General features: G+C 37.0%; 1 protein-coding gene across 2 annotated transcripts; it reads right to left on the bottom strand.

The window, feature by feature from the left end:
• Window positions 1-281: 281 nt before the first annotated feature.
• LOC113043687 (unconventional myosin-Va-like) lies at window positions 282-20,268 on the bottom strand. 2 transcript variants are annotated; one of them, XM_026203206.1, is made up of 40 exons: window positions 20,087-20,268; window positions 19,185-19,295; window positions 18,402-18,573; window positions 17,171-17,315; window positions 16,918-17,074; window positions 16,683-16,826; window positions 16,446-16,527; window positions 16,132-16,239; window positions 15,460-15,566; window positions 15,102-15,367; window positions 14,933-15,014; window positions 14,694-14,834; window positions 14,482-14,607; window positions 14,315-14,398; window positions 13,806-13,940; window positions 12,760-12,857; window positions 12,596-12,682; window positions 12,237-12,345; window positions 11,831-12,042; window positions 11,566-11,722; window positions 9,965-10,204; window positions 9,682-9,876; window positions 8,884-8,977; window positions 8,467-8,618; window positions 8,312-8,386; window positions 8,094-8,231; window positions 7,958-8,014; window positions 7,638-7,862; window positions 7,491-7,528; window positions 7,299-7,379; window positions 6,495-6,693; window positions 6,333-6,426; window positions 6,002-6,148; window positions 5,655-5,809; window positions 5,450-5,536; window positions 5,052-5,202; window positions 4,685-4,967; window positions 821-995; window positions 656-736; window positions 282-565 (listed from the first exon to the last, which is right to left on the bottom strand). In XM_026203206.1, the coding sequence occupies exons 1-40, from the start codon at window positions 20,114-20,116 to the stop codon at window positions 413-415; spliced, it is 5,373 nt and encodes a 1,790-aa protein (XP_026058991.1). In that variant the 5' UTR covers window positions 20,117-20,268; the 3' UTR covers window positions 282-412. The 2 variants fall into 2 exon arrangements, with proteins under 2 accessions (XP_026058991.1, XP_026058990.1); XM_026203205.1 differs by having other exon boundaries at window positions 6,002-6,151.
• Window positions 20,269-20,900: the final 632 nt, after the last annotated feature.

A 20,900-nucleotide genomic window follows, 5' to 3' on the forward strand; every position in this document is an offset into this window, starting at 1 on the left:
AGCTAAATAATATACACAGTATGAATACATGAAAACTTTTTATAACATTTGATTTTATAATTCAAATGGCAATGATTATAGCTTTTATATTCAAATACTGTGCATAAAAAATATTTAAGATATTTGTAAAGATCAAGAAGTGTTCTTTTCCATTTTTAACCTTACAAGAAACGCTATAAATATGCTTTACAGGAATATGTCATTTTAAGTGTGACACAACTGAGGTCCTGAGCATTACAAGTCATTTTTGCCCCAAACACCAACAAATACAGTGAAATACATGTGTTTAACATTACATTGCTACAGTGATGCAGGAAATACAAACACAAACATTCCAGATGATGTGACCACAAATATAATCCAATCTTGTGTTGTGTTCTGTAGTATTCATGTCGGCATCACTGGTGTGTTTTTAAACTCGTGTCAGGAAGTTAAGATTGAGGCTGCTGGGGATCTGGATGGTCTCAAGGGCCACAGGTGAAGGGTTGAAGGGGAAGGTGACTGGGAAAATGATCTTAGCATCCATCAGTAACTGAGAAGACTCCTTGCGATCCTTTAATAAAGTCTAGAGAGAATGGAGAAGTGGTTAACCATGTAAATACAACAATATCATGCTTAAAAAAAATACATGTAAAAACATTGAGAAATGACTCACCTGTACAGACTTTATGAATAATATAGACACTCTCTCCTCAAACTCATTCACTGGTGTGTACAAGCTGAGGATTTTCACAATCTGTCCCAGAAAGAAACACAGAACATCAGAATTAAACTGAAGGTTTCAGCTCTGTTCAGCTCTCTCTCTCTCTCTCACACACACCTGTTCAGCGGTGAGAGCCGTGCACATGGTGCAGATGGCCTCTGCGTCGTCCTGGCTCTTCTTTTTGATCTGCAGAAGCTGAGCGGCCTGAATCAGAGGCTCCAGAGACTCACGCGCTCCACTGCCCTGAAGATCTTTATCCAGCAACCACTCCTCCAGCTGACATACATTATACCTTATATGAAGGACAAAACAATAATAAATCAATGAAAAAAAATTATACACAATTCTATCAATTTGTATTTTTTTTAATTTAAAGAAACTTTAGACCTTTATATATATATATTTCTATAATGTATATAGAAAAATGTAAATATATATTTTTTATTAAAATGTAAACTGTATATAATAATAATATGCCTATATAATACTCCAGTGGAATGCTATTATACATGTATACACATATATATATATATATATATATATACACATATATATATATATATATATATATATATACATACATACATACATACATACATACATACATACATACATATATATATAAAGGTTATTTTAATATATATATATTACACACACACACACACACGTATACACATATACATACATACACACGTACATGTACACACACACACACACACACACATACATACACATATACACATACACACACATATACATATATATACACACACATACATACACATATATATATATATATATATATATACACACATATACACACATATACATATATATATACACATATACATACATACACATATATATATACATACATATATATATATACACATACATATATATACACATACACATATATATACACACACATCTATATACATATACACTCAAATACACTCAAACACAACTACTTAAAAAGGTTCAAACGTTCACTGATGCTCCAGAAGGAAACAAGATGCATTAAGAGCTGGGGGGTGAAAACTTTTGGAATTTGAAGATCAGGGTAAATTGTACTTAATTTGTGTACCGGGAAACATACAAGTATCTTCTGTTGCTTACGAAGGGCAGAACTAAATGGAAAAAAAAATATTTCAACAAAATAAGACAAATTTGGCCATCTTCGTGTTCAAAAGTTTTCACCCCCCAGCTCTTAATGCATCTTGTTTCCTTTTGGAGCATCAGTGAATGTTTGAATCTTTTTAAATAGTTGTGTTTGAGTCCCTCAAATGTCCTCAGTCTGAAAATATGTATCTCAAAATCATAAAGTCACTGCTTGAAAGGGTTCAAATATGCAAAGATGCTGGAAAACTGAAGAATCTGCAGGACCTTAAAGATTTTTCTGAAGAACGCTGCTCAGTTTAACTGTTCAGAACAAACAAGGGACTCATGCACAACCCTCACAAAACAGAAAGACAGCAGAGGATCATCAGGTAACAGAACACAGTACTAAGAACCAAGGGTTCCCAAACTTTTGAGTGGGGTTATTTTAATAATTTCAGCATTTTTTTTGTCTTGTGGACTAAATGTTAATATCTTTTATGTACAATATCTTACTCAGGACAGTACTAAATAAAAAATAACATGCATTTAGTATGATCTCTCTTATTTTTTGAAAATTACTCGCATTTTCACAGATTCTGCAAAGGTGCCCAAACTTTCGATCCCCACTGTATATATATATATATATATATGTATATGTATATATATGTATATGTATATATATATATATATATATATATATATATATATATATATATATATATATATATATACACATATACATATATATATATACAGTATTGTTCAAAATAATAGCAGTACAATGTGACTAACCAGAATAATCAAGGTTTTTCGTATATTTTTTTATTGCTACGTGGCAAACAAGTTACCAGTAGGTTCAGTAGATTCTCAGAAAACAAATGAGACCCAGCATTCATGATATGCACGCTCTTAAGGCTGTGCAATTGGGCAATTAGTTGAAAGGGGTGTGTTCAAAAAAATAGCAGTGGCATTAAATCACTGAGGTCATCAATTTTGTGAAGAAACAGGTGTGAATCAGGTGGCCCCTATTTAAGGATGAAGCCAACACTTGTTGAACATGCATTTGAAAGCTGAGGAAAATGGGTCGTTCAAGACATTGTTCAGAAGAACAGCGTACTTTGATTAAAAAGTTGATTAGAGAGGGGAAAACCTATAAAGAGGTGCAAAAAATGATAGGCTGTTCAGCTAAAATGATCTCCAATGCCTTAAAATGGAGAGCAAAACCAGAGAGACATGGAAGAAAACGGAAGACAACCATCAAAATGGATAGAAGAATAACCAGAATGGCAAAGGCTCAGCCAATGATCACCTCCAGGATGATCAAAGACAGTCTGGAGTTACCTGTAAGTACTGTGACAGTTAGAAGACGTCTGTGTGAAGCTAATCTATTTTCAAGAATCCCCCGCAAAGTCCCTCTGTTAAAAAAAAGGCATGTGCAGAAGAGGTTACAATTTGCCAAAGAACACATCAACTGGCCTAAAGAGAAATGGAGGAACATTTTGTGGACTGATGAGAGTAAAATTGTTCTTTTTGGGTCCAAGGGCCACAGGCAGTTTGTGAGACGACCCCCAAACTCTGAATTCAAGCCACAGTACACAGTGAAGACAGTGAAGCATGGAGGTGCAAGCATCATGATATGGGCATGTTTCTCCTACTATGGTGTTGGGCCTATTTATCGCATACCAGGGATCATGGATCAGTTTGCATATGTTAAAATACTTGAAGAGGTCATGTTGCCCTATGCTGAAGAGGACATGCCCTTGAAATGGTTGTTTCAACAAGACAATGACCCAAAACACACTAGTAAACGGGCAAAGTCTTGGTTCCAAACCAACAAAATTAATGTTATGGAGTGGCCAGCCCAATCTCCAGACCTTAATCCAATTGAGAACTTGTGGGGTGATATCAAAAATGCTGTTTCTGAAGCAAAACCAAGAAATGTGAATGAATTGTGGAATGTTGTTAAAGAATCATGGAGTGGAATAACAGCTGAGAGGTGCCACAAGTTGGTTGACTCCATGCCACACAGATGTCAAGCAGTTTTAAAAAACTGTGGTCATACAACTAAATATTAGTTTAGTGATTCACAGGATTGCTAAATCCCAGAAAAAAAAATGTTTGTACAAAATAGTTTTGAGTTTGTACAGTCAAAGGTAGACACTGCTATTTTTTTGAACACACCCCTTTCAACTAATTGCCCAATTGCACAGCCTTAAGAGCGTGCATATCATGAATGCTGGGTCTCATTTGTTTTCTGAGAATCTACTGAACCTACTGGTAACTTGTTTGCCACGTAGCAATAAAAAATATACTAAAAACCTTGATTATTCTGGTTAGTCACATTGTACTGCTATTATTTTGAACAATACTGTATATATATACACATATATATATACACATATACACACACACACACACACACATATATATATATATATATATATATATATATATATATATAGGTTATTTTACAGGTTTTAGAAAAAGTTATAGACACAATGTAAAACTGTAAATTAGTAAACATAGGCTATACCATGGAAGCCCGATTCCACCACTAAAAAAATAAAAATAAAAACTAGGTAGCTGATCCTTTTTAAATCTCACAACTTTTTCTCAGAATTGTGATAGAAACTCAAAAATTTTGACTTAACTCGCAAGTCTGAGAAAAAACAAAAATGTCAGAAATGCGAGATATGAACTCGCAGTTCTGAGAAAAGTCAGAACTGTGAGATAAAAAGTTGCAATTACCTTGTTTTATTTTTTATTTAGTGGCGGAAATAGGCTTCCATACTATATGATTTTTTGTTTTTTAAATTATGACAAAAAAAAATTATTCAATCCAGACTACCCTCATGTCAAGTGGCCTCGAGTGGTCAGTACCTGATCTGCAGGCCTTTACTCCAGGAGCACATGTCCTTGCGGAGCAGCAAGTTGTTGAGCGTGACGGAGCAGAAGACATAGAACTGCTGTTTGATGAACTGCCGGACCACCTCGTTGTCATTGCCATGCTGAAGCAGCGTGTAATAAAACACATCCAGCTGCTTCAGAATGGAATCCAGCGAGTAAGAGCTGTCCTCGTGGACACTGGACGTGCGCTTCCTCATTCCTGTGGGCTTCACACCCATCACACCCTGAACAGTCTCCGTCTCCAGCATGGCTGGTGCTAGAATGAGGACAAGAGGGAATGATCTAGCAGAGAGTGTCTATTAAATATTAAAATGTTTATAACTATATCATGCAGCGTTACCGATCTTGGGGTGTAAAATGTTTTCTATGACCCTGATGAGCTGCTGATAGATCTGAATAGCCAGATCACTCAGAACCTGGCGGTACTCAGAGAGGTCAAAGTTCGTCAGACAGTGTTCATTCTGCCGAGGCGTGTTGTGCTTTGTGTATGCCTGAAAGAGGTCAGGAAGAGATAACATTAAGTCAGCATTCATACAGCAGTAAATGATAAAAAAAAGTGCATTCTGGGATTGCGTTTCTCGTGAAGGACTTGTTTGATCACGACAAGATATTTAATAAATGCTGCTGCCAATTTTTTTTTTTCTTGAACGATCTTCATGCAAGTAGTATAATACTGATGTCTAACATGCTATCTAGGTAGGCAGCACACTAGGGTTTGAAACACAACACACAATCTACCTCCTCTCCACTGTACTGCCTCAGGCAATGTAAGAAGCGACAGGTGTTTGCCAACCAGAAGGAAATGGTTTCAAAATCTCCACGTTTCTGCAAAGATAAGTAAGTTCACAGCATGTTTTGTCAGATGTTTAACTGAAATAAACTGGACCAGATTTTTCATAGTAAGACTGTTTACTATCATTTCCTGACGGAGAGAGTGTGTCACCTTCAGCACGTTCTTGATGGTGTTGATGGAGGAGTTCAGCAGGGTGGAGACCCGCTGGTCGTCGTTGGCGTAGTCGGCGTGCCGCAGACACATGAAGAGAATGTAAGCAGGCAGACCTGGCACCAGATTCACCGCCACACCTCTGGGTTTGAGCTCTGTGGATCAATGCTCAAAATGACTAAAAATCACTTTTTTCAATAGAATACAAGTAACAGCATTCAGCAAAAAAAGAAAAGGAAAAAAAGCCTTTCCTTTTAATTTGGAATCGATACAGCAAAAGAAAGGAACTGTACACATCTGTATTGTTAAAGTTTCTCTGCTGGTTATATTTATGATGTAGGTATCACCTGTGATGAGTATCTTGAACAGTTTGCTCTCGTCTTCTCTCCTGTACTCCAGCATGCCTTGGAAATCCCTCTCTTTGCGAACGATGCTGACCGTTTGACCGCTCTCACCAACCGTGTTCTCCGGAGAGGACTGCTCGATATTAACACCTGCTGCCACCACCAAAATATGAATACTTTCTAAATAAAAATTATCTTGGGATGCCACTGAAATTCATGTGTCAATTCATCTACGAAACTAATTAAAAACACTAAAGCATAAGCATTCAGTGTCAGTCTTTTAACTTGACAGATAATATTACTAGTTTGTATATTTTAAATGAGAAATCATTACCTTCAGCCTCCCCAAACTTCTTCATGTATATCTTCAGGTGTTTCTTTAGTTTGCGGACAATTTTGTCCTGTATCCCCATCTGCTGTAAGAGTTCCTAGAATGTACAGAAATCATTATAATACAGAAGAATACTTACTATGATATATTAAAATGTATATTTACCATATTTTGTTGCGTGAGGCGACTGATCTCGTGCTGCAGGCTTGCTTGTATCCGGGCATCATGCGGAAGCTCCAAGCTGTCTGACAGCATCTGCTGCTGCTGACCAAGCTCCGCCCTCAGCCGCTGAAGCTCCGCCCTCAAACCCTCCGCCTCCTTCTCATGGGACTGTCCCTGAGTTTGCAACTGCGACACTAGAATCCTGCAAAGAGAGAGAGAGATATTAAAATATCATCTAAGCCAGTGTTATTTTAGTATCAATGATATACTAAGGGTTTTTGTTAATATTTTTAATTAGATTTTATTTTTATATTTTATAGTTTTCATTATTATTAGTTGTTTTGTGTCATTTGTATTTGTCTATATAGCTTTCATTAAGTTCAAGTTTATTTTATTTAGTTTTAAATCATTTTAGCACTTCAACAAACTAAAAGAAAATGAGAAACGTCGGTAAGTTATATATTTTACATTATTTCAGCTTACATTTATTTGATTGTTTTTCTATTGTTTTTTTTAGTAAAGCCTTTTAGTGCATATGATAGTCTCAATATTTTTGTTTTATATTTTTTGTTTTTGTATAATTTCCTACGCAAATGATGCATGTTCATCAATACTCCGTATAAAAAAAAAATTTAAATAAAAATTAACACCCAGGTAGTTCATCATCTTCCCTAAAGGGGGCATTTAGCCAATTTGATTACCAATATAAAAATACATTTCCACTTAAAAAAATGACATTTTGTAAATGGTGTGTGCAAATTAGTATATGTGAGAGTGTTTTTGTACAGTAAATCTATTATAGTTCACCTGTTAGTTTCCTTCAGGCTCTCATAAGCCATCCAGAGTTCTCCATCCTCATTGAGCTCATGAAGGTCCAGTGTGGGGGATCTGAGAGAGAAAGAGTCATGATTTCCATTATAAGGAAGAATGCATGTTACAGACTGATTATGGATATAATGACTGTAAATACAAATTTATGGAATATGAAATATGACAAACCTGCTCGAGTCACCTGAATCTCCTTCAGTTCCCATTTCCTGAAAAATAAATGTGTATACACGTATTTATTAACTAAAAAACATTTAACAAATTATACGATTTTTACATATTGACTGTCAAACAGCTGAAAAAAAGTTTGCACACTACCTTATGTTTAAATGCCTCATGGTTGACCAGTTGAGAGCGCAAAATGAGCACTTCCTCCTTTCGCATTTCAAGCTCTTCAGTGGTAGAGTTGAGCTGTTCCAGGAGCACCTTGTATGCCTGACCTCCAGGGGACGACACTTTTGACCCCGAGCCCTTACTGAGGGACTGACGGAGCTCCTGCAGATCTTTCTTCAGCTTCTTATTGTCAGACTCCAGCTCCTGACGCTGTGAGCACATCACAACACACACACACACACACACACGTGTAAAAGACAAACACAAGAGTTTTATTAAATGTGTAAAGGCATGTTTTTGGGTACCTTCAGAGCCTCGTTGTCTCTCTCAGCCCCTAACAATCTCCGACAATCTTCCAGTTCCTGAAAACACAAAGAAAGATCATGCATGACCACATAATTTTTTATTGGTTGACTTAAACCGAGCTGTTCTGGCTCTTACTTTAGTTCGTTCCAGTTGAAGCTGCTCTTCTTTGGTGTCCATCTCCCCCTGCAGGTCCATCTTCTCCTTCTCCAGCTCAGCGACTCTCCTCTGCAGCTTCAGCATCAGGGACACATCAGCTGCCGTCTGCACAGCATCCTAGACGCACAAACACAACCATCAGATTCTTTCCTAACAGATCATCTAGGAGTAACTTAGAACTGCTTTTGGAAACTGACCTCTTTTTGCAGCGAGCTGACCTCTGACCCTATGTAGCCAGAGTCGGCTCTGTTATGACCAGGTTTAGAGAACTCCTTTTTAGAAACACAAAATATGGTACAATATAAAACATGTGAAAAATAGCAATGTTTTTGAAAAAAAGAAAAGTTCTTACTTCAGCCGCCTCTTTTTCTGATCTGAGTTCAGCGTAGCGCTCCTCCAGCTTCAGGTGCTCGGACAGAAGGTTTTGGTAACGGAAGCGTTCCTCAGTCAGCTGTGCTTGCAGGTGCTCATCCAGGACATCCTCATGGGTCGACTCTGACTTCTCTGTTTAAGACAATGTACATGACAACTGCTACATGACTCTCTTGGTATGTAAATCCAGTTTTGTATATTGTTAACCACTTAATAAAAAAGCTTGGCAGATAAACAGATCCACGGGTCAAGTAACTACCAGTGAGATGAATAGGACTGCTGAAGAGTAACTTCCTCTACAAGGAATACAGATAATCTTGCCCAAGCCATCACCAACATAAGGTTAAGGTATAAGGTTTGAGCTTTCCTGAGCCAAGCCAAAACAGCGTGAATGCACCTTTTATCCGCTGCTCCTGTTCCTGGATCAGTCTGTTCATCTCATCTTTCTCACTCTTCAGCAGCGTGTTCTTCTCATTCAGTTCAGAAACCATCTGCAGACAGCGGTTAGGTGATTGATCACACTGTTTTACTAATCTACAACACACAAGCTTTTGTTCTATAATGGTTAAAACTCAGTAGGGTTTAGAAGAAACCAAGAAATTAGATTAGAATATATTTAACAAACTTAGTGTTGTAGAAGTATACAGTATATATGTATATACACACACTCTCATGATCACCAAAGCTGCATTTATGTGATCAAATATACAATACAAAATGTTAAAATTTTTAAATATTACTATATTTTAAAATAACTGTTTGCTTTTTTAATATATTTTAATATGTAATATATTCCTGCAATGGCATGGAATGGAATTTTGTGCTGCTTAAACCATGATACAATTTTAGTAGGATTCTTTGATGAAGAGAAAGTTCTAAATAACTTCTAACTTTATTTGAAAGATGAACCTTTTTATAACATTATAAATGCCTTTACTTTTGATCAATTTAATGTTTCCTTGCTGAATAAAATTATCTATTTCATGAAGAACATTTTTTATATATAAAATTTACTGCACTACGGTTCAAAAAAATTTGAGGTGACCGTTTTTTTGGTCAATAAATGATGATATATATATATATATATATATATATATATATATATATATATATATATATATATATATATATATATATATAAAAATTCACACACTATTTTATGAAATTAAAAAAAATATATTAATTTAAATAGTACCTCTTTGTTCTTCTCCAGCTCCTGACGGACCAGTTCCAGTTCCTCCTGTAATGATGTCACCAGGTCTCCACGGTGACGGGACTCCTCTTCTGCATCTTGAAGAGTCTTGAGCTGCAGGTTTAACTTCTCCAGCTCCGTGGCACTGTGGCTCTCCATTTGTCTCATTGCCTCGGAAAGCTCACGGTTCTCCTTATGCTAACGACACAAAACAAACATTCTGTAATTCATACATGGAGTACTCATTATATACAAGACTGATGATGATGAAAGAGACGAAGGATACCTGCTCATCCAGTTTCCTCTGCAGCTGCATGATCTTGTTCTCCATGCCGAAGTTGAGCTTCTTGTAGTGCTCGACCGATCTGGCTTCAATCTTGAGTTTCTTGAGCTCTCGACGGGCCAGCATCCTGCGCACGCAACACTGCAGGTACACCACAGCCCGCTTGATGCGACGGAAACGCCAGCGGGCCAGGAAGCCTCGCACCCAGCGCTGGATCAGTAAAGCCTTGTGCTCACACACCAACTGTGAAAGAAAACAAGATGACAAGCTCTGGAAAAGCTGCTTTCATCCCCAATCCAACGTGGAAGCATTTGCAACCCATGTTACTTTCATAATGTAACATTCCTGATTGAAACAGTGTAGAGAGAATTAGACTGGGAATCATGGGAAGATATACTAGAATGGCACTAGTTTTAAATAAGGTCAATTTATTTCATGTGAGCTTTTGAGTTGGAGATTTCATAAAATAAAAAAAAAATGGCTGAAAATCAAACTCTAATTCAATTCAAAAGATGAAAAAATATTTAAAAAATATTTTACGAAATAAGAGTATAATATATAATATGTTTTTATAATACATAATATACACTACCGGTCAAATGTTTGTCACAAATGTCTGCTCACCAAGCCTGCATTTACTTGATCCAAAGTAAAGCAAAAACAGTAATATTTTGAAATATTTGTACTATTTAAAATAACTGTTTTCTAACGGAATACATTTTAAAATGTCAATTATTCCTGTGATTTCAAAGCTGAATTAGCATCATTACTCCAGGCACATGATCCTTCATTAGTCATTCTAATATTGTGATTTTCTGCTCAAAAACATTTATTATTGTTATTATTACACTGAAAACAGCAGAGTAGGATTGCTTCAGGTTTTTGGATGAATAGAGACTTCAAAAGAACAGCATTTATCTGAAATATACATTTTTGTAATATTATAAATGTCTTTATCATCAATTTAAAGCATCCGCCCCAAACAAAAGTATTATTTTATATAATTTGCCCCAAAAAAATTATAAAATAATAAAAATAATTTTACTGACTCTAAGCTTTTGAATGGTATAGTGTATAATGTTAAAAAGGTTTTTATTTAAGATAAATGCTGATCCTTGGATCTTTAGTATTCTAGTATTCTACTATTTTAAATATTACTATTTTAATTAAAAAAAGTTTCTTGAATAACAAATCAGCATATTAGAATTTCTGAATATAATTTCTGAAGGATCAAGTGACATTGAAGACTGGTGTAATGATGCTAAAAATTCAGCTTTACCATAACAGGAATAAATTACATTTTAAAATATATTCAAAACAGAAAACAGTTATTTCAAATAGTAAAAATATTTCAACATTTGTACTGTTTTTTCTGTACTTTGGATCAAATAAATGCAGGTTTGGTGAGCAGAAGAGACTTACCTGTACCGTTAAAAAACTTTTGACTAATATAAATTATAAATCTTTTATATATAATTGGAAACTACAGTACATAATAAATTAAAAATGTTCACTGCCACTTTAAATGAATGAGAAGTAGCGTTTGTTAATACAAGGCTAGATATTTATCTGCTCTGCTACACCACAAAAAATCTTCTGCATACCCGTTTGTGCTCCAGTCTGGCTGTATAGCCGCGCAGTAACCTCTGGATGAGAACCGCTGCTGCTTTCTGTCGCTGGAACCGTCGTCTGGCCGCCCACATGCGTGTGTTCTTCTGGAAGATCACTGCGGCCCGCGTCCTCCTCAATGTCTTGCACAAGCTAAACGAGGGTAGATAAAACACACTGTTAGATTAGTTTCCAACTAATAACAGAATTACAATTGATCTTAATTTAAGTGAATCTACAATATTTGAGAGTGTGACGCACCATCGAGCCTGGTGTCCTCTCGTGTATCTCTGCAAGGTAATGGCTGCTTGGCGAATACGCAGGTATTTCTTGCGGGCGAGCCAGCAACGGATAGTTTTTTGGATGTTGATGCAGGCCGTACGGAGTTTGTCTGCCCTCAGTTTTTCCAGGTAGGCCACCTGTCCAGCCCGGAAGAAGATCTTTGTTTTTCCGAACTGGTATTTATCTTTGTTCTGCAGAGGGGGGATATAGTAACATTAGACGGTTTAAAAACATCTCAACCTCAAAACACCTCAACATCGACTGACCTAAGCTGGTTATTAGGATGTTTTAATTGGCTTAGAGGGGTTTTAGGCACTTTTAAACTAGCCCATGTGTGTTTTACATGCTCTTTGTATAGAGAAAAAACAGAAGAGAAGTGTGATACCTGCACAAGCCGTTCTAGAACATTCTGGCAGGTCAACTTCCAGTCTGAGAGGATTTCTTTCTGCCTCATTAGAACACGATAGCGGCTGAAGAACTCTTGATAAGTCCACCTGACCAGAGAGAGATCAAGATTATTAAAACACAAACAGTTTCTAAATCCGTTAAGGCATTTAATGAATTTTAAACTTGATTAGAATAAGCGTTTTTACTGGCTATTCTGTTATTAGATCGCCACTTTAAAATATTTTATCAGTGCTTTTGGGTTTGTCACATCTGATTGGTTCCCTTGAATTGGTCGCAGCCAATCAGATTCCAAGCAGAAGGGACACTGGGAAGACATGTGAGTTATTGAATTAGCACCTGGAAGGGAAGCCTGCGGCTGAGATGCGAATGGTTTCGAGGACTCCACACGCTCGGAGCTGCTGAACGGCTCGATGGGGGTCCATCCTACAGACAGAGAGAGAAGACACTATAGTGACCCATGTTCCATAACAGTGGATTATGTCTGAACTCCGCTTACTGACATGAAGGGGGCTTTGACGTCATTTGGTTTGATACAGCGCACATAATGTGGGGTGGTGGCGTTCAGTGTGTCCATAAGCAGGTGCAGAGAGTTCCTGAACTTTAAACAGGAGGAACAAAAGCTTCAGACAAATGATAAGATCTGGCTGGACAATATCGGTTTCAACAGAGTGACCGCCCACTTTTCCCACAATTTGGCAGCTTTGGTTATGGAAGCATTCTTCCCATTCATGTTCTCAATGATTTATAGAAGAATAGTATATGAAAATTAGGAAAACAGACTGTGGTACAAGACTGTAAAGACAATGATCTACAATACCATAATGCATTGCTAATAGAGTAAAATACAATGAAACAAAATTAAATTACAAATTTATTATCATTGACTTTAAGAACAAAACAAAACAATGCTTTAGAAAGTTTGGAGCCAGTAAGATTTAAGTCTGTAAGTCTCTTATGTTCATCAAGGGTGCATGTTTATTTGATCAAAAAATACAGTAATAGTGTAAAACTATATTATTAAAAATATATTTTTTCTATTGTAATATATTTTAAATTGTAATGTAATATGCAGATTTGGCGCTCAATAAACATTTCTTATTATATAGGGAGAAAAGGTATTTCTTCAGGATTCTTTCATGAATAGAAAGTTCAAAAGAACAGCATTTATGTGAAAGAGGTAGAAGTCACTTCTGATCAATTGAATGGATTCTTGCTAAATAGAAGTTTTTTGTTTTTGTTTTTTTTAAATCACACCCAAACATTAGAATATATTTAGCTTTTAAACTGTTTTGTTGTTGTTTTTAATATAATATCTGAGCTCACAGTCAGTCTGTCTTAAAGGGAAAGTCTGGAATGAAACGAGGGAGAGTATTTAGTAGAGAGTAATTCATTTTTGGGTGAACTATTCCTTTAAAAGGTTTACTGTTATTAGTATAATCAATTAATGGAAATGACTGGGGTTTTACTTTCAGAGCCTTACTGTATCGACAGTTCAGAGGAGAATGAATAACAGAGCTGGATCTTGGCTTTGTTGGTCAATTCTAACCTGCAGTCCAACTGACTTCTTGTGCTCCCTAAAAGACTGGGTGGACCGTCCAATCTTTGCACGGCCAGATGGTGCTGTGGTGCTCAGAGCTGCAGGTGTTTCCTCATCCTGAAAGAGCTCAACCAGCAAGGCGAACTGTGAGAAAACAAGACAGCCTTTATAACAGAGCGATATGCTTCTTGTGACAATTACACTCTACTAGAGCAGAGGTTCTCTCATTACTTGCATTTAACACTAAACAATGACCATCACCAATCGATTTTTTGGGCTCCAACGCACCAGAGCAAAAATCTTTTCTAAGAAGCTAAGATGTTCATGAACCGAACAGCAGATGGCGATACTTCAAGACATGTTGAACCATGCATCTATTTTTAAGTTACTAAGGGAGCAGAGAATAACATTTGGCAAGCTCACACATGTTCCTGGTTCTCATTATGACTGTGCAGAGCACAGGAAGCTGAATTTCTGAGCCAGAAAAATGTTAGTGAGCTATGCTGAGATGAACACACCTTACTAGCCTTCAGCACATTAATTTGTTCTTCATTCACTGTGTCTTTATTTTTCTCCAGAAATCCATCACACTGGTATTCAACCTAAAACAGAAATCGAGAGAGATCAAATGGGAAGGACTCTTAAGAATTCCACATAATAAGTGCATTTTTTTTTCTCCATGTACCTTGTCTGCAAAGTGCAGTATGATGAAGGCTTTGTTAGACATGCGTGGCTTCTCAAAGTGAGAGCTTTTCTTTAGATGAGTGTTGTACAGCTTCTGCGCCCATGATTCATCTGAACCTTTTGGCATCTGAAAGCATCAAATCAAGGAGTTTATCACCAAAAAAAAAAAGATGCTTATTATGTAACATTAATGGTTTAATAATGTTTTTTTACAGTGCATTCTTCATCTAAAAGATCTAGCAAGCCCATCTTGGCCTCGATCAGGTTGATGCACGGCTGGTTGTCGTAGAAATCGATGAGCGTCCATGGTATCTGCTCCTTCATGTACTCCTCCTGCTCCAGTTTGAACACGTGCTGGAGGGGAAATGCTTTCAGTGAGTCGAGATGTGCTTGGACATGACTGATCATTTTGTGAATGCCGGAGCAGCTGCCACACGTTTGAAAATGCTGACCATGTTAAACTGCTGCTGGAGCTTCTCGTTGGCGTAGTTGATGCAGAACTGCTCGAAGCTGTTCACCTCGAACGTCTCGAACCTGGGCACAACAGTTCACCTAATTTTCCTGCAACTCTATTTTTAACATCAATAAAGAATGAAGATGAAATAAAAGCACCTCACCCACCCATAGATGTCTAGGACACCGATGAACGAGTGCGGTTTGGAGGAAGTGCTCAGGGCTTTGTTGACTTGGCCGACGATCCAGGAGAAGAGCTTGGCGTAAATGTGTTTCGCAAGAGCGTCTCGGCCGTTTATGGCCTCCAGTTGGGTAACAGGCTTGTTTAGGGTTTCTGTGGCGGTCTTGAGTTTTTTATGGCACAACCAGTGAGCCATGGACTCGTACGACACCTCAGTGAGGTCACAAAACACTGCCAGGTGGCCGCTTTCATCCTGTGCAAACAACACAGTGTGGAATCAATGTATGAAAATGCAAAATGTGTATTAAAGAAACCATTAATTCTCGAGCACTCAATGCTACCTACAGAGGTGCAACAACTGGAAGATCCTCTCTCCGTCAACTCCACATTCCCCAGATGAAGAATGGCTGACAGGATTTGGAATAAACCCATTTGGTGTGCCTCAGTAATCCCTGGAATCAATCAGCAGATACTGGCACGTTTGTGGTTGAATGACTAAACCGAAACTATGTGAAGAAGCATTTAAAGGGTTTATATCATGAGGAATCTAATCGTCCTGGATCGTTTGAGATAAAAGAGCTTAATGTGCAATGAAAATAGACTTCAACTTCAACTTCATCCATGAAAATAGAATTCAACTTCAACTTCATAGACATTAACTATTGCTACTGGATGTTCAGAGACCTGGCCAGTCTAATCAGGAATCAGTAGGATGATAAAAAAAAAAAAAAAAACCAAACAAAAAAAATCGTAATAATAATAAATAAAAAAGAAAATGAATGCAAAAATAATGAAACTAATTAAAATAAAATAAATATATATTAAATAATAAAAATTAAAATAAAAAATATATAAAAATGTTAATAAACTTCATACAATGCGTGAAAATACAAAATAAAATAAATTATGTTACCCATTTATCATTCTGACAGTTAGTTAAGACAATAAAAGAAGAACATTTAGGACCCTTGTGGACGAAACACCTCTTGGGCACATGGAAAGGTAAGATATTCATACCCAGCAGTGAAAAAGCTTTCCTTGTGGCTTCCATCTCCTTCAGGTCGTTCACTCCCGCAATGGCTGGACTTCTGCCTTGGTTAGTGTAGGGAAAGTCATCAGCGCTACCTTAAGAGAAAGACTGGTTACTGAAGAAAAGGAGTCCACCCTGAGGGGAAGTGGTGAACAGATTTACTTATTACAAAATATCAGCTGTCAGTTGATTTAAAGCCTACAATAACATCTATAACCCATTATAAGATGTTTAGTAATGAAGATGCTAATGGTTTACCTGGCTTAATTATAAACAATGCAGAGTATGTATTGTATCATACCTAACTTGAGACGTTCAAACTGAGGTAAATGGGCACAAGCACAGAGCTGATAGAAGATGTGATAGTTCCTCTCCTCACATGCCTAAAACCGAAAACGTGATATTTCCACATAAATACATCAGATTTTATATTTATTTGATATTAAAGCTACTGTGTTTTATAATACTGAAATCAATGGTGACTCTTTCGAATTCTTTTATTAAGTATGCAGTTGAGATGAACGAGCAGAGAACTCACCTGAAACACCACTCTAGACTTTTCCAGAAGGTACGTCCTCATGTTGGCTCCAATGATCTGGTGTTTCCTGTCAAACCCAATCTCAATGTACTTCCCGAAGCGACTGCTGTTGTCGTTTCTCGTCGTCTTGGCATTTCCTATAGCCTACACACAGAAGAGATCTCGATCTGTTTGGGAGTTTCACAGGCTGGCAGAAGCTAGCTAGATAAAGATAGGCGGTTAAACGCTATCAAACCTCCATGATGGGGCTGGACGCCAGCACTTTCTCCTCCACGCTGGCCTCGGCAGAGGAGCCGCTGACCGTGGCGAAGTAACGCATGGCATATTTTGCAGAAACCGTCTTCCCTGCACCAGATTCACCGCTCACGATGATGGACTGGTTCTTTTCATCTCTTACAGGAGGAAAAGGAGAGATTGCATTGTTACTGCCAAAAATTATAGTCATTTTCTTAGATACAATCTCTTGCAAAAAGGGAGTGTGCACATACCTGGCCATCTGTTTATAGGCCTCCTCTGACACGGCAAAGATATGAGGGTCCATATCGCCCATGTTCTGCCCACTGTAAGCATTGATGATATCGGATCCATATATTGGAAGACTTTCATATGGATTGATGGCAACCAGAATGATGCCTATTTTTATTTTAAAACAAACAAATGGTTGGTTTTTTACATTTCTGGAGTTCTGGGTCAAAGGTCAGACTGAATTACAGCACATTTTCAGACTTTTTTTCCCCCTTTGCATACTGTTATGCAAAACAGTCTAATCTAAAAACCGGAGTCCATAACTCAAAGTCTAATGAGCTCCGCAGCACAGAGGACAAGCTCAGCTAGGCCACATTTCATGGTTCATATTCACTAGTAATATCTACAGGTAAAAAGTCTACAGGGCAATGCTCAGCTAAAATAAAAATAAAAAATTCAATTTAATTGTATAATTGTAAATAATTAATTATATTAAATAGAAATGAAACTAACAAAAAAATATTATATATATATTAAATTTATATAAAATACATAAACAGAGTAGCCTCAGACATATGGCTTCATAAAGACACTGAAATGGAATAGAAAATTAATTCAGGTCAATGCTCAGAAATAAAATAATAATAATAATTATAATAAAATAAAATAAAAAGTGAAATATTGAAAAATACTGATTACATAAAATAAAATGTATTTACAAATTATTTACCGTATTTTCCAGACTATAAGTCGCACTTTTTTTCATAGTTTGGCTGGTCCTGCGACTTATAGTCAGGTGCGACTTATTTATCAAAATTTATTTGACATGAACCGAGAGAAATGAACCAAGAGAAAACATTACCGTCTCCATCCACGAGAGGGCGCTCTATGCTGCCAGAGATGCTGGACAGTGCTCCTGTAATCTACATTGAAAACATAGAGCGCCCTCTCGCGGCTGTAGGCGGTAATGTTTTCTCTTGGTTCTTGGTTCTGAATAAATGCGACTTATAGTCCAGTGCGACTTATATATGTTTTTTTCCTCATCATGACGTATTTTTGGACTGATGTGACTTATGCTCAGGTGCGACTTATAGTCCGAAAAATACGGTAATCTGAATTAAATAACACAAGAAATCTCATATTCAGTCATATTGCTTTCCGAAGAGTTGACATTGACATTGAAGTGTACAGAAAAGTCTGATCTTTGATTTTAATATATCTTATAAGCAATGTCACAAAGAACATTCTGATTACCGCAGTAGGTGTAGATGAGTTTGGAGTCTGTGAATCGGACCCGGAGGTTGTGCAGGACGGCCGGTTCATGGAGGTAACTGAGAGCGGTGAGGTCGTTCTCGCCCACCAGGATGTCCGGGTTACGAAGAGGCGGCAGAACACCACTCTTTGGGTCCAACTTGAACTCAGACTCCTGCGAAAAGTTACTCGAGTTCAACTGCAGCTACTGTGGGGAAGTAAAATGCTCTTAAACTGAATCGATTGCCTTGTCCTATAAACTTTTACAGTATGTGTGAAAGGTATTTGTTGAGTACTTTCTGTCATGAGCTCTACGGTCTACATGATGGAGATTAACTTTTATTTAACAAAGAATACTCCTTTAATATAAACGGAGCTAGATCATCTATTGCACGCATGCAGCTTAAACGTCAGTTGTGTTGTGGGTAAAACATGCAAAAAGCTTTGGGTATCACTGACACACTTGCAGGAGATAAATTTAGAGGACATTTATCTGAGGAAAACCACAAGCTTAACTACAGAAGTGAGTCTTTGGCATGGCACACCAGTTAAATGTTACACAGAGCAATGGGTGCAGTTACTGAACTATGCAGCAATTGGAATTCCACACCCATTATTTTTTCCACCAGTCTGACTCATACTTGACTCGGTGCTGACTCAAGCAGTCCTCAGAAGCTGATCTGGTCAGATTTGTCATGTTTTCCCTTCATACCCATGTTGGATGGATAAACTGGGTCTTAAGCTTTAAGGAAACAGTGTAAGTGAAAAAAACGTTGATAGTCTCACAGTCTCATCCTCCAGCTGTAGATGCAGGACAGTGTCTCCGGGCCTGTAGTCTTTGGTGAGCTCTGCTGACCTCCACACCTCTGTGGTGTCTGGGATCCAGATTCGAGCAAACTGCAGGCGGTCAAAACCACGTTAGATTGAGTAGCATATTTTTTTAATGCAATTCAAAGCAAATATAAAACGTTTGAAAAAAAAAAATGAAAAAAGAATAATGCATTTTATTATGTTTTGTTTTCCTTTTTTTTAGAATCAAACTATCAATGCATCAATATTTAAAACAACAATTACATTTTCCTTTTAGGTTTAATATTGTGAAATTTTATGATTTATCTCAAATTAGAGCTGCAACTCAAGATATTTGTTTGGTTTTACTTTTCTTTTGACTTCAATAAAGCATCTGATTGCTTTATCATTTATGCATTCACAGTTGAAACAATCAATTAAATGTAATGTTAGAAAATGGCCTAATTTACCTAAAATAAGAGATGCAAACCAGATTAAAGTTATCAATTTCCCCCCAAGTTTAATCAAGTGGCTGATTGTTATATTATTGTTATATTATTAAAATAGATCTGCAAATATACCCAAATATAAGAGTTGCTCCTCCGTTTTTTTTTTTTGTTTTTTTTTTTGCTTTCTTTTAACAAGCATCAAATTGTTTTATCAATCCAATCATATTTAAAGCAGGAATTTAAAATGTATTATAAGTTCATTGTTTGTCTGTTTTAATACAATCCGCTGCTGAACGTTTGATAGTTAACCAAAAATAAATTCTAATTAATTCTATTAGCATTTTTAAAGTTCCCCGTAAAAAGTGCTGTAAGATTGGACTGTGTGGATGGTACAATGTTGCACGTTTCCACTGCTCCGCTAAGAAAGTAGCGGTTTTTAAACTCTCGTACCTTCGAGTACAGCTCCGGCGCTGCCATCATTGGGCTCTGCCTGGACTCCCGTTACTCCACAAACATCGCAACTCTCTGCGTCTGCGGGGCTTAGAAAACAGACATTGAGAAACAACAAGTTTCTACAATATCTCGGCTGGTGGTGTGGAAGTGTGACAGCCGGCGGGGAAATACATTGAGTGGCACGGTTTAGAAACGAATACCTGCTTCCAGTTGAACATAATCTAGTATTCCGCGAGGGGGCGCTTCTTGGCTCAATGAGCTGCTTCTCCATTGAGCCGCATTTAAATCTCAGGATGATTTTTGTCTCAGTGGAAACATGTGCACACAAAATAGTGCAATCATTTCAATAAATGAATTACCAAGACAGACATATGGCATGCAAATGAAAATGTGTGCTGGCATTTCATACGATTTATTAAAAAATGTATAGCAATCGGCATGTAATAATACAGTATATGATTGATCCGCCGCTGAGAAAAGTAACAGGTACCACGTGACAACAACGGAAAAGACTGATACATTTCGGTATTTTTATTTACAATTAAACAAAACACTACAACTACATGTAAACTGTTTGTGAGAAGTATAATAATATTTAGTATTAATTTAATTAAAATTAAAACATTATTTCTATACCCCGCCCATTTCACGGTTAACGTTGATTCTTCTCGCTTGTCGTATTTCAGTGCCAGGCATCTTTGAATGCCAGGTAACGTTATAGGTATAAAGCAACATTTGTCTTTTGGTCATTTTCATGACTTTTGAACTATTTGTTTTTGTATGCTTTACCAAATCTAAAGTACACAAAACC

This window comes from Carassius auratus, chromosome 25, assembly GCF_003368295.1.
Source record: "Carassius auratus strain Wakin chromosome 25, ASM336829v1, whole genome shotgun sequence".
In the NCBI taxonomy this organism is placed as follows: domain Eukaryota; kingdom Metazoa; phylum Chordata; class Actinopteri; order Cypriniformes; family Cyprinidae; genus Carassius; species Carassius auratus.

What these genes read in the sequence shown, in the direction of transcription:
- LOC113043687 (XM_026203205.1), bottom strand. Translation starts at nt 20,116, where the DNA reads ATGATGGCAGCGCCGGAGCTGTACTCGAAG. An exon ending in GACGTCAAAGCCCCCTTCAT is followed by an intron (nt 12,683 to 12,759) that starts GTCAGTAAGCGG and finishes CTCTGTCTGTAG; the next exon opens with GATGGACCCCCATCGAGCCG. An exon ending in GTTCAAGATACTCATCACAG is followed by an intron (nt 5,810 to 6,001) that starts GTGATACCTACA and finishes ATTGATCCACAG; the next exon opens with AGCTCAAACCCAGAGGTGTG.